General features: G+C 39.2%; 1 protein-coding gene across 4 annotated transcripts in view; it reads right to left on the reverse strand.

Moving 5' to 3' along the window:
- ATRN (attractin) overlaps positions 1-14,553 on the reverse strand; it is a 161,557-nt gene that overhangs the window by 18,902 nt on the left and 128,102 nt on the right. For 3 of the 4 annotated variants that reach the window (XR_007405710.1, XM_025469459.3, XM_049100733.1), the window contains one exon: positions 13,976-14,037. Coding sequence is in view for 3 of the 4 variants with exons in the window: in XM_025469459.3 (XP_025325244.1) it covers positions 13,976-14,037 (62 nt within the window). In the remaining variant the exon portion in view is untranslated. Of the gene's footprint in view, positions 1-9,019; positions 10,145-13,975; positions 14,038-14,553 lie in introns of those variants that run through there. The other variant, XM_025469460.3, reaches the window with a different exon arrangement.

The following is a 14,553-nucleotide window of genomic DNA, read 5'->3' on the forward strand; positions in this document are numbered from 1 at the left end:
TTCCAAGTGGGTCTGGATGCTACTGATGCAGTTGAGTACAGGACTATCCTCAGGAGCAGGTGCCCTGGTGTTGCTCAGAGGCCTCTCCCGGGACTACCCTCAATCCAGAGATGTAAGAGAGTGCAGCTCAGAAGGTCTGTGTCCCCTTCCCCCCAGGCCCAGGTGGGGCTTCTGTCTTCATCACAGACTTGTTAAAAACACCACCAAGCCCATTCCTTCCACAGATCCCAGCTTTTCTAAGAAGTGAAACAAGGAGCACACTGACACACAGTGGTCATCCCTCAAAGCTGATATGATTTCTCCCAGGGTAATACAACAACAAAGGACATTCTAATTATTTCTAATAAGGGGCACTCACTGATTCACCTCCCTTTTCTTCCTACCACTGATTTTAGGACAGGTCATGCTATAACCCAGTATTCACCTTCCTACAGTCCCTCTTGTCAACTGTTTTCTGGATTTTTCTATGTGAAGGTAATTTAAAGAAATATTAAACCATGAAAATTTTCAAACATACACACAAGTAGAGAGAATGATCTAGTGAATTCCTATGTGTCCATTAATTAGCCTTTAATTATTGTTTTGTCAATGTCATTCAAAGATCATCAAAGAAGTGTACTTCTCTCTTTCAAAACTAGGACACTAGCCCCAGGCTAAGGGTCTCTCCTGTCCTGTCAGCTCTGTACCTTAGGAGAAAACAAGAATCCTCTCACCTTTTTTGTCCTAAATCTGTTCCTGCTTTCAAAGGCTTGTACTTTCCTGAGGCTATTCTCCAAAAAATCCATGCCTTGATTCTAAGTTTTTCTTTTTACTTTTTGTATATGCCTTTTGAAAACTCAAAATTTGTGTGAGAGCTCAGTGTTGGGGGCATCTGTTTTTCACCAGCTTAACTGTAATTGTGCAGTTAGAATGATATTTTTGAGAGCGTCCTGAACTTTCCCCCAGAGGGTAAGACTATTAACTAATGGTTATCGTTTTCTGCTCTTACAAGCCTGGCTTTTCTAAAACTATGTATGCATTTTCTTGGCCTGGCCTTGACCTCCAAGTCAGCTTGAACACAGAGATACCACTGCTTCTCCCAAGTTCCTGTGATGTGCACTTCCACACTCTGGTCAGAATTAGATCCAGAGTGGCAGGAACTCATAATCACTTCTATCTTCAGGAATATGAAGGACTTGACAAAGTGTCTGCTGTCAATCTGGCAAGGTCTAGCAGTAGTTCAAGTAATTAAGTTTTACAAGAATATCCTATTGAGTCTGTAACAGAAATTCTCATTACATGGCCTCCTTGTGGCCAGGTGATGTGACATCACTTACTTCTCCTTTTTATCCTCACTTAGACATTGCCCTCTGAGAGCCACAAAGACTGCCACAGTGTCAGTCCTCTACGGCTACCAGCTGTCCTAAACACTCTAGAGCCTCACTCCCAGATACAAAGCCCTTTCATGTACACGACCTCATCTGACTCTCACAGTGAGTGAGCAAGTGGGTCTTATTATTTCTCTCTTCATATACAAGGCCCCTACTGGAGTCTAGAATAGCATCTCATTAAGATATAAAATGACTTAATGGACTTGTCGGGATCTAGAGTTTACTTTAGATGCCTGTGCCTGAGTCTGGAAGTACTCTCACCTCACGCTGATTTTCTCACTTGAATCACTGAGTGCCCTGCCCCACACCACCCCACTCTAATTCTCTTTTCTGTGTTATCTGAGCTGTTCTTCAGAGTGCTTAAGATTGTCTGGATCCCTTCTTCTCTCCTTCTTTTCACTTGGATCCTTTGGAACCTGGTTAACCTGCTTGGGGAAAACATTTTCTCCCTTATGCTCATAAAAGGGACTCTGTTGTCAGATCATCATTCTTAGTTCTTAAACAAAATCCAGAAAGAAAAAAAAAAAGCAGCTGTGGATTCTTTTCAAAGGTTCCACTCTCAAAAAGAAGAAATGACAAAAACACCATCTGTCCTTGTTTACTACATAAGATTCCAAGGTCCCTAAAGATCTTCCCAATCAATTCTGATTGTGTCATTCTGTCTTCTACCTGTCAGCATTAGGGACTACTCCTTACTGGGCTAGTGCTTGGCAGCAGGGTCATCTCATTCTGTACACATGTTCCAAGAATATTCAGAACACCTGCTGACTGGAGATACTGAATTACTGTATTAGCATGCAGCCTCTATGTCCCCTTGAAAGTGGGCCATCAACCAGCACCATTAGCTTTCTTCCTTCAGAGAGGCTGGTGCCTCTGGCTCCTCAAGACTCAGTGCTTCTCCCGAAGGCCTGGTTTAGTTTCCACATATATTTGCACATGACTGTGTGCCAGGTGCTGAAGGTCTGTGTGTGCATAGGGATGACCAAAAGAGACAGTGCCCCTGCTCTCTTGAAGCTTAGAGTCTAACTGTGGGCACAGATAGGAAGTGAGTAAACAGCTGTGAGAAGTACCATGATGAAAATATGGTTCTGTGGGAGAGAACAAGGGAAGACAATTTAGTTTGGGGGTTCCGGGATGAAATCTTGGAGGAAGTGACACTCTGCCAAGACCTGAAGGATGAGTGTGGTATAATAAAAGAAATATATATATTTGGTCTTTGTCCCGAGTTCCTGGTACAGAGCTCCCAAAATTCTTAAAATTTCTTGAGTGATAGGAGTTCCCCTTCCCCATCTTTTACACAAACGTTCTTTATTTATTTATAATAGCCCCAAACTGAAAACAGCCCAAATGTCCAACTCCATCAAGAAGTGAAGAAATTGCGTTGATCTTTTCATAGAATATCCTTAGTGATAAAGGAATGAGCTATTTTTAAATTTAAAAAGTTAAAAAAATTATATTTTTAATAGTTTTTTGTACAAAGTAATTTATACAAAGGAAGATATAATTTTTAAAATGAATGGTCTCTGAGTCTGAATGAGCTGTGTTTTTTTTTTTTAATAACAAGTGTATTGAGATATAATTGAGGAGTGTCCTTTGTATGCTAATGATGACTCATGGGAGGGAGGGACCCAGATAGCTTTGGGATGGTGGTTGGTCACTGGAAAAACCAATCACATGATTAGAAAGTTAAACTGTTCAGTACCCTGTCCCATCCCCCCAGCCTGAGGGAAGGGAGAGGGCTAGAGATTGAGTTCCTTAGTCACACCTATGTAATGAAACCTTGAAGGAAACAAGGAATAAGAGGTTTGAGGGAACATCTGGGTTGGTGAACATGTCCATGTGCTGGGAAGGTGGCACACCCAGAGAGGGAGTGCGGAAGCTCTGTGCTCTCCACCTACTCCTACACCTTATGCATGCTTTCCATGTGGCTGTTCCTCAATTATACTCTTTGTAATAAAACTAATTTTAAGTACTGTGCTTTTCTGAGTTCTGTGAATCATTTTAGTAAACTGTCAAATCTGAAGAGGGTCATGGGAACCCCCAAATCTGTGGATGGCCAGCCAGAAGCATGGGTGGCTTGGGGACCCACTGGTGGTTGACATCTGAAGTGGAGGCAGTCATGTCAGACTGAGCCCTTAACCTATGGGGTCTGTGCCATTTCCAGGTAGTGTCAGAACTCAACTGAACTGTAGGACAACCAGTTGGGTGTCAGAGAACTGGGTGTTGTTTGAAAAAGCCAAACAACGAGTAAATGTATACAGATGAAGGGTAGGGAGAAGAAAGAAGGAAAGCATTTTCCAGAAAAAAAAAGGATAAGCACGTGCAAATGGTAAAGAGCCTGGTGCTTTAAAAAAAAACAGAAGTGGGAATACAGGGGAGAGTAGCATAAGATGAGTATGGAGGGGTGAGCAAAGGTCAGTTCACCTTGGTTTTTATTTGAGATACGATGAAAAGCCTCTGAGTATGAGACAAGGGAATATGTTTAGATGCATTCATTTTCAAGGTCTCTTCTGGACTTTCTAGTAGAGGGGCTCTGACTGCTGGGATGTGGTGGGAGAGTGTCTACTGCATGGGAGAGAAGTGACTTGGAAGTGGCAGGGTGATGCTGTGAAGACTGGTGAGGAAGGGCTGAAGAAGAGTTTGCTTCTGGGCATGTTAAGCTGCAGATGGGATGGCAGAGTTCAACCAGGAATACAGAATGAGAAGATGGCCAGAGTTAAGCTCTGGAAGAACATCAACAGGAAGAGGTTGGTCAGAAAAGTTCAACAGAAGAGTGGCCTCAGGGCAGTCTGGGGTCAGAGAAGGCCAGAAGAGTGTCAGTGATGGGTGGTCAGTTGCTTGTTACTGCTGAGAATGAAAAATATGCAAACTGAAAAATATCTTTTGGATTTGGCAATAGAGATGTTCTTGCTGCCTTCCATACATACACAAATTTAGGTGGGGTGTGGGGATGGAAGTCAGATTAGAGAGGGCTGGAAAGCAAAAAGGTCTCCAACAGAAGGATTTTTAGGGTAGTGAAAATACTCTGCATGATATTATGATGCTGGATCTATGTCATGACGTATTTGTCTAAACCCATAGAATGTCCAACACCAAGAGTGAACTCTAAGGTCAACTCTGGGCTTTGGATGATTATGATGTGTCAATGTAGGTTCACCCTTAGTAGGAAATGTCCAATTCTGGGGGGTAATGCTGATAACAGGAGAGGCTGTACATGTTTGGAGGCAGGGGGGTCTATGGGAAATCTCTATACCTTCTTCTCTAGTTTTGTTGTAAAACCTAAAATTGCTTTAAACAAAGCTTTTTAAAAATTTGAACAAAAAAACAAAGTAAAATAAAACCAAATGTGCTCTAAGCCCCTTATGGACATAAGGAGGGAGGGGAACTGCCAGAGTGATCAAGGGGAGCCACATTCAGAGTGGCCGCACCAGCTGGCTTCTTCCCCCTTCTCTGTCAGTGCTGAGCAATGGGAGACAGGCCTTAAGGCAGTAAGTTCTGGGCCTGGGGCCAGGGAGGCCAGACAGGATGGCTGCTCTCTCATTCAGAAGACAAACTAACAGTACAGCCCACCCAACAGCATGTTCTGCCCCTACTCCACACACACTGGAGGCTGTGACACACAGAAACAGCATTCACACACAGGCAAACAGCAATCTTCAACACAAAACAAGGGCAGATATCTCAAGGAAACCAACAGTGTGAAGAGAGATATCAAACAAAACAAAACCCAAACATCTGGGCAGCCTGGGTGGCTCAGCAGTTTAGCGCCGCCTTCAGCTCCTGGAGACCCAGGATCGAGTCCCACGTCAGGCTCCCTGCATGGAGCCTGCTTCACCCTCTGCCTGTGTCTCTGCCTCTCTCTCACTCTGTGTCTATTATGAATAAATAAATAAAATCTTAAAAAAAAACAACCCAAACATCTGAGGAGAGGTATTAATAAGAGCACAAAATAAGACTTCAAAATAAAATATTAATCTCACAAAGGAATATGAGAGGAAACTGCATTCATAAAACAGACTCAAGTTATAAGGAAAAACATATTAGAAGTAAAATGCAAATGTTAAAATAAAAAATAGTCTTTATCAGATGGGCTCAACAAAACAAACAGATCCAATTTTGGATTAAATTAATGAGCTAGAAAATACTGCTACAGAGCTCACCTAGAACACAGAACAAAAGGAAAATGAAAGAATATGTGGGTTCAGTAAAGAAATATAAAGGACAGATCTGGAATCCCTCTCATTAATTGAATAGAGAATTCTAGAATTCAAAAAAAAAAAAAAAAAAAAGAACTGAAGGAGGGGAAACAAGCAAAGAGACAGAAGACAGTGTTGCAAAGCTCAAGACTCTATAGAACCATCCCCTCCTCCTCATCCCCAGTATCAAATTCTTTCTCAGGTCCTTTCTCAATGAACTCCTAAGTCTTGCACAACAGCAATATCCAACAAAGGGGAAGACATGGGACACATAAGATAGTGCAAGGAAAAAAAAAGGTAAAACTTACAAAAATTGTTCCTATATAATGTAAAATAATTACAATCTAGAATTTAAATCCCAGATAACCACTACCTCAGAGGCCACTTAGATGGCTGTGGGGGAATGACTGTGGGGTTCTCTTAGACCTTAAAGCAGCCAGCTCTTGTAGGAACTGGAATCATGAAGCTGCCAGCTGAAGCTATGGTCCTATCCTCTTGGGAATTACATGAAATTCTTTCCCATCTGACCTCCTATTGTTTTAGCTTGCATGTGGATGGATGTAATAAGGCCCCAGGCTCTGAATTCACACAACTTTCAGCTAATTCTGGGTTTCTCAATGCCAAATGAATGTAAGAATCACTGGAGAGTCTTTAAAATATCACAAGGATCAGATCGGGTTCCATAGGAAACCAATGTAATCAGCATCTCTGGGGCATAGGGTCCAGGCTGCTGCTGCTGCTGCTGCTGCTTTTTAAGCTTCCCAGGGAGTTCTAGGGACAGACAGCACTGCAAGACATGAAGTAATTGTTTCAGGCTCTGAAACCCAATTTTAAACTTGTAGGAGAGGGTTCTAACTGGCCCTGTTAATCTTTGTATGTCAAAGTTTGTATGTAGGTTCATCTATGTATGAGCTGATGAAACTCTAGACTGCTGCACAATTGCATTAAAGGGTGATTAAGTGCTATAATAGGAATAGGAGTAGGGCAGAGTTTCAAAAGGGATGGACTTTGGAGTGAATGTGTCAGAAGACTTCAGGGAGTAGGCAACTGCGTTGGGTTCTGAAGGAGTAAGACTATGACAGGTCAGTGGGACTGGGTAAGTATCTTTGAGGTAAACACAGAGGAGAACCAAGTTGAGTCCACCACCCCTCCTCCAGGCCCTGCAGCTCACATGGTCAACAAGGAAGGAAATGATGGCTATCTTGGAGGGGCCCATAATCTGGTGGGAGTCACTACAGGACAAAGTCTCATGAAATACTGAACCTGCAAGAATATAGAGTGATGTTTTGGCCCCACTCTGGGAGAAAATGCAAATGTTAAAATAAAAAATAGTCTTTATCAGATGGGCTCAACAAAACAAACAGATCCAATTTTATATTAAATTAATGAGCTAGAAAAACTGCTACAGAGCTCACCTAGAACACAGAACAAAAGGAAAATGAAAGAATATGGCAGGTGGCTCATGTCAGTGACTCTTGGTTGCCCAGCACTAAGTAGAATGAAAAACTGCTGGAGGAGTGGGAAGGGATCTTGGGATTTTAATTTTATGTGGTAACATCAGAGAGGGCAGTTTTCTTTTGGAATCTATACTTCTGTGGAATGAAGAGATTTTTTTTTTTTGTGAATGGGAAGTCGTTTCATCAAAATTCCAGCACTCCATGTTACTGGCATTACCTCATTTGACACAGAGGTTCTGTGCTACCCACTCAGCTCCAATGAGCTATGCTGAGCATTCTCTAAATAAGGGAATGACATAGTGAATTCCTGGCCTAATGGATGGTGTGGCCTTTGAGTTGAAGCCATTAGTATCTCGTCCTAATTCACTGACAAGTTTCTGAAGGATATAGTAAAGTAATACTCAAACAGATTCCAGATGGACATAGGAACACCTAAACATGAAAAGACAAACAGGTAAAATACCCATGAAGAAAACAGGGAAGGACTAAGAGACCTGCTTGGAAAATACCATAAATGGGGTCTGAAGACAAACAAGTGAACACACACACACCTGTTAATAGTTGCAAAATAAAACAAAGTCCTAAATTTCAGCAAGAAAAAGGCAAATATCCCAATAGAAATATGAACAAATGATAAGGACCGGTATTTCAAAACAAGAATTGGAAGACATCAGTAAATGTCAGTCATAATTAAAGAAATCCAGATTTAAAATATCAGTGATACCTTCGAGACTAATGAAATAAAAAATAATGACAATTTCTAGTGTTGCTGAGAACTAATAAGATAAATAGGTGGAAATAGCAAGAGAAATTGTATTCCAGCTTTTAGGAGTGTAAATTCATGAAACTATTCTTAAGGGCCATGGCAGTGTTTCTGCATTTTGATATAGCAATTATAGGACAAAAAAAAACTATCCCAGAGAGATCATCATAGAAAAAAGTAAAAGCATATAATGTAACAAAAATTGAGGACAATCTAAGAGTCAGTCAAAAGAAAATATGGTATTTGTACTACGAAAAAAGCTGTTTAAAAGTTAAGTGAATCCCCACATGGGAAAAGTTACCCATAGAACATTGAGTGAAAAAACAATAGAACAACATGTAAGGAGGGAACCCATTTTATAAACCAAAGAATCAGAAAAACCACAACTTGTGTGCAGTGTATATGCAAAGAGAAAAAATTGTGGAAACACATACATCAAAATATTAACAGTTGGGATCCCTGGGTGGCGCAGCAGTTTGGCGCCTGCCTTTGGCCCAGGGCACGATCCTGGAGACCCAGGATCGAATCCCATGTCGGGCTCCCGGTGCCTGGAGCCTGCTTCTCCCTCTGCCTATGTCTCTGCCTCTCTCTCTCTCTCTCTCTGTGACTATCATAAATAAATAAAAATTAAAAAAAAAAAAAGAAAAGCAAAATCTTAAAAAAAAATATTAACAGTGATAATTTCTAAAGAGGAGGATTAGGGGAAGTTTGAATTTTAGTTTTTACATGAAATTTTACAATGAACATAAACTACTTTTGGTATTTATAATAAGAGAATTATCTTCAGGGATCCCTGGGTGGCGCAGCGGTTTAGCGCCTGCCTTTGGCCCAGGGCACGATCCTGGAGACCTGGGATCGAATCCCACATCGGGCTCCCGGTGCATGGAGCCTGCTTCTCCCTCTGCCTATGTCTCTGCCTCTCTCTCTCTCTCTCTCTCTCTCTGTGTGACTATCATAAATAAATAAAAATTAAAAACAAACAAACAAAAAAGAGAATTATCTTTATGCTGATTTTCTACTTTAAAAGTCTGAATGAAATCTTAACTATTTTGTTTTCAAATCCTTGGGATTAGTTTAGCATTATTTTATCATATCTTTTTATGTTGTCCCTAAAAAATTTTCCCTTTACTTTATATAGGTCATTGTTCAACAGAAATTTAATGTGAGCCACATAAGTATTTTTAAAAGTTCTATGAGCCACAGCGAAAAAAAAAAAAAAAAAGACAGGTGAAATTAGTTTTAATAAAATAAGTTTTATTTAACCCAAGATCGCCAAAACATCATTCGAACACATGACCAATATAAAAATTGAGATATCTTATGTTCTAATATTCGATTAAGTCTTCAAAATCCAGTGTATATTTTATAATAAGCACATCTCAATTTGGACACTAAATTTTTATCAGAAAATATTTGATCTACTATATTTAAATTTCATAACATTTACATTTGAAAAAGTAGATTCACATATCCAGATTGTTCTAAACACACAAGTTCTCTGGTAACTGAATCAAGTAGCAAATTTATTTACTTATTTTTAAAAATTATATTTAAATCAGTTAAAATTAGGTAAAATGAAAAATTCAGTTTCTCAGTCACATTAGCTATATTCAAGAGCTCATGAGCTACATGTGACTGGTGGCTATTAAGTCTATATTACTCTTTTAAGCTTCTTGTTTATAACTGTCTACTTTTTATTTATATTTAGTTTTTCATCATATCAAATCTGAGGCTTCACAGATTTTAACAAATCTTCACATCACTAACAAATCTGAGGCTTCACATCACCAACAAATCTGAGGCTTTTAAACTTTGTTTCCTTGGTTATGTACATATTCCACTGGTTAATCTGATTTTGTGCCAGTGCCTCACTGATCACTGGAGTTTGAAAAAGCAGACTGTCAGTAGACTGTCTCCCTGCCCTCTCCATTTTTTTCTTGGTAATTCTTTCTTTTTTTTTTTTTTTTTGTATTTTTTTTGTATTTTTTTTTTTTTTTTGTAATTCTTTCTTGATTCTGTTATGCTGTAATTTTGAACAATTTCATTTACTGAAGTAACACAAACACGTAAATTTCATTTTTTGTTAGTGCAATATAGAAATGTAATTGACTTATCCCCCTAGAAACACTGAATGCTTTTGTCAGATTCTTTTCTCTCCCTCCAAGACTGGAGGGACGCAACAGTTACTTCTTGGTGGAGATGTCATCATCATCCAAAAACTAAAGGCTACAGTTTATAGCAGACAGAAGTGGGCCCATCAGGACGTGGCTGAATCTTAACGCGAGGCCATCTGCTCCCCAGCATCACTCAGGAAGGGATTGCTTTCATGGTCGAAAGGGGAGGGCACCTAATGGCTCACTATGGGAAATACAATTAATTATATGGTTTTCATGCCAGCATCTGCCTTTACCAATAAGAGCTGCAAAAGATGTATGCTTCTGTACAACACAGAACTAATTTTTTAATATTGCCTTTGTGTCTAGCAATTTTGAATTCACCTATCAATTCTAATATTTTTTCTGCAGATTTTTTTTGACTTCCTATAAATACAATCACACTGTTGCATGATGATTTTTTTTCTTTTCCAATTCTTATGTATTTTATTTTTGTCTTACTGTATTGACTAGAATCTTTGCCATAATGTTGAATGAAATAACAGATGGAATTTTTTTTTTTTTTTTTTTTTAAGTAGGCTCTATGCCCCAATGTGGGGCTTCAACTTACGACCTTGTGATCAAGAGTCTCATGCTCCACTGACTGAGTCAGCCAAGTGGCTCTGATAGAATCTCTGCCTTGTTCCCAAACTCAAAGGGAAAGTTTATAACATCTTACTATTAAGAATGTGGTTTGTTGGGGCACCTGGGTGGCTCAGTGGTTGTGTGTCTGCCTTTGGCTCAGGTTATGATCCTGGGGTCCTACATCAGGCTTCCTGCAGGGAGCCCGCATCTCCCTCTGCCTATGTCTCTGGCTCTCTCTGTGTCTCTCATGAATAAACAAAATCTTTAAAAAAAAAAAAAAGAACTTGGTTTTATTTTTTGCTTTATATATTGGTCCTTTATCAAATGCTTATCCTCATTGATTAAGATGACCATATTATTCTCCTCCCTTATTAAGCAATTAATGTAAATAACATGGATTGATTTTCTAATGCTAAATCAAATTTGCAATTTCTGGAATGAACCCAACTAGGTCACAGTATAGTTGCCTTTTTGTATTACAGGTGGATTTTTGCTTCTTCATTCATTCATAAGACTGGCTTGTAAATTCCATTCTCATAATATTCTTGTCAGGTTATGCTAAGTTCATAAAACGAATTGGGATGTATTCCTTTTTTTTTCTGTTCTCTAGAAGATTTGGTTACTAATGACATTTCTTTCTTAAAAGGCTGTAGGTTACCAATAAAGCCACCTGGGCCTAGAGTTATCTTTGTGGGAAAATGTTAAATTATATATTGTTTTTAAACAGATATAGGGCTATTCAGTATTCAAGTTCCTATTCTGTATCAGTTTCAGTAAGTAGTATATATTCTTTGTTTTTCTAATTGTCTACTCCATCTGTTCCGTTTTCAAATTTATTTGCACAAAGTTGCTCATAAAATATTCTTATGGAGGAAAAAATTGTCTTTTTTTTTTAATTGTCTGTGTGATTTGGAGTAATGCCTCCTGTTATGTTTCTGACTTTATCTCTTCTCTCTTTTTTCTTGGTCAATCTTGCCAAGGGTTTATCAATATTATTCTTATTATTTCAAAGATCCAACTTTGTGGTTCTTTTAATCCTCTCTACTGTACTTCTTCCCCTACATCATTAATTTTACTCTATTTATATTGCTTTCTTCTACTTTCTTTAGATTTAATTAGTTCTTTTTCTGACTTATTGAGAAAGGTATCCCCCCCGCCCCCCCCGCCCCAAGAAAAAGCAGTGATCCTCAACCCTAGCTGCATGTTGCAATCACCTGGGGAGCTTTCAAATGCTTGAGTCCCATCCCCAGAGATTCTGATGTGACTAGTCTGGGCATCAGAAGCTCCTCAAGTGATTCTACTGTGCAGCTACAGTTGAGAACCACAGATTTAAAGCCATACCCTCTAAGTACAACTTTAACTATATCCCACAAGTTTTTAATTTTTTTTGATTAAACTGTTTTAAAATTTCTGCAGTGATTTGACATAAATTTTTTAAATGGGCAAATACAATATATAATTTTAGAAGTCAGGTAAATAGTTACTTTGGGGGAAGAAGGCAGTTGTGATTGATGAAACGGGAGCTTCTAAAGTACGTGTTCAATTTGTGATAATTCACTGAGCTAGATACTTATAAGTGTTTCTGTGATTTTATAATATACTTTAATACATTTTTAAAAGAGAGAAATAGATCTCATGCAAAGATTGGGAGTTATAATGGCAATAGTCTTCTCAATATTAATACTGGAAGCTAGAAGAAACAGCATAATGCCTTCTCAATTCTAGTGGAAAATTATTTCCAACCTAGAATTCTGTATGCAAACTTTTGATCAAATGGGAGGGTAAAAATTAAAAACTTTTCAGAGTAGGTTACAGAAAAGTTACCTTCCCTGTACCTTTTCTCAAAAATCTCCTGGAGAATGTGCCCCACTAAATAGAGGAAACAAGGGACGCCTGGGTGGCTCAGTGGTTGAGTGCCTGCCTTCTGCCCAGGGCATGATCCTGGAGTCCCGGGATCGAGTCCCAAATTGGGCTCCCTGCATGGAGCCTGCTTCTCTCTCTGCCTATGTCTCTCTCTCTCTCTCATGAATAAATAAATAACATTAAAAAAAAGAGGAAATAAATAGAGAGATGAAGACACAAGATCCAGGAAACAGATTTCAATATAAAAGGAAGGCGAGGGGATCCCTGGGTGGCGCAGCGGTTTGGCGCCTGCCTTTGGCCCAGGGTGCGATCCTGGAGACCCGGGATCGAATCCCACGTCGGGCTCCCGGTGCATGGAGCCTGCTTCTCCCTCTGCCTATGTCTCTGCCTCTCTCTCTCTCTCTCTCTGTGACTATCATAAATAAATAAAAAATTAAAAAAAAAAAAAAAAGGAAGGCGAAAGAAATTCCCAAGATGACAATCATACAGCAGGCCTCAAGAACTAGTAGTACACCTGGGAGCAAAAAGTTGGAGGGTTTTAGGGCAGACATCTCCAAGAGAAACTAAAACCAGGTCAGTACTTACTTGTGTTTGACCCAGACAGATTTTCCCATTCTGTCAGAGTACAGGGATAAATCAGGGGTAACCTCTTAGAAAACCAAACAATTAAAAAAATAAAAATTAGGGTAAGAAAACCAAACAACTAAAAAAGTCAAAATTAGGGTAAGAAAAGAATGATGCCCCACCCATCCAAAAAATGGGTAAGAACAATCATAGTTCAACTCAGCTGTGAATAGGGGTTTTACAGTTATAACAACATAACAGAGAGCAGTGATTCAGGCAAGCACTGTGATCTAACTTTATGAGGGGATAGGAAGGGGATTTTGTTTGTACTCATAGTGTGTGAGGAGTTGCTGGGTGAGGTTACATGGGATAATAAATCCTCATCTACAGTGGGACATCAAAAGATAAACTGAACTGAAAAATCAAGAAATAGTGTAAGCATAGAGAAGTTAAAAATAGCTAAAATAATTTAAAATTAGGGAAGGTAAAGAATGGCAAGGTGTGGGGCAGGATGCTCCTACTTTCTCTTATGAGCACTGAAGCATGTATTTTTTTCAATTATGCGTAGACAGTATTTTCATAAAAATAAAATTAAACTTAAAAACCCATAAAAATAAAAGAATCCCAAGGCCTAACAAGTCACTTTTAGCTTTAAAACTCTGGATAATCACCAGAATAATCCTTGAACAAGAGGAAGTGTATCTGTAGCACATATCAGTGATCATTATTAATTGTTGTTTCAACCCTGAAATCTCCCCAAATGAAGAACCAGATTTATCTGTATTTTAGTACAGAGTACAGGAAAAGCTGTCCCCTAAAGCCAGAATGTACAAAGTAAATGTTTTCATTTATCAGGTTAGGCTGAATTTACACTATTGCACGTAACTTTTCAGAAAGGTCTATAAAGTTAGTTTGATCTGTTGTGCCAACACAGGATTACTCAATTATCTTCTGTACGTTGATAATTAAGGGGATTAAGTACCTGAATCAAAAGAGAAGATATAGTTTGTAGAAGTGAAATTACCTGAAGAAAGTCACGAAGAACTGTACCAGGTCCATAAAATTGCTGTGCTGGGAGAAGGCGATCTGTGAGGGAGAAACAGGTAGTGTGAGGAGGTAGGCTACACAGGAGCACTGGCAAACTTGGCCTTCTCAGTTTAAGAGACACACTGGAAATGTTCAAGAAGAGATTAATGAAATTGTTTTTCTTGAGGGCAAGTGGCTCATCTCTTTCTTTTCTGGCTTAACTGCCAGCCCAAAAGCAATATTCTGAGGCTTCAAGGCAAACTCCCAGGGCACCCACCTCTCTGCTCTTGATACCAGATCTAAGTTCTTTTAGTGTGACCTAGAAGAATTCTCAGATCCCAACATGAAAACCCCAATGCCAGGCAAGCCAGTCTGCTTGCTACCTCCTTGTGCCTTTCTCTGGACAAAATGCTCTCCTTGTTTGCTTCAAGTTCAAGTTCTTGGATCCACCCCAAGGTAAGGAGCCTCATCTGTGCCCTTTATCTCTTTGATACTTACGTGCTCAGTGAAAACTCACTTCAGGACAGTGTCCTTTTTAAAATTATTATTATTAAAAAAAGGTATCTCATTTGACTA

This window comes from Canis lupus, chromosome 24 (genome assembly GCF_003254725.2).
Source record: "Canis lupus dingo isolate Sandy chromosome 24, ASM325472v2, whole genome shotgun sequence".
NCBI classification, from domain to species: domain Eukaryota; kingdom Metazoa; phylum Chordata; class Mammalia; order Carnivora; family Canidae; genus Canis; species Canis lupus.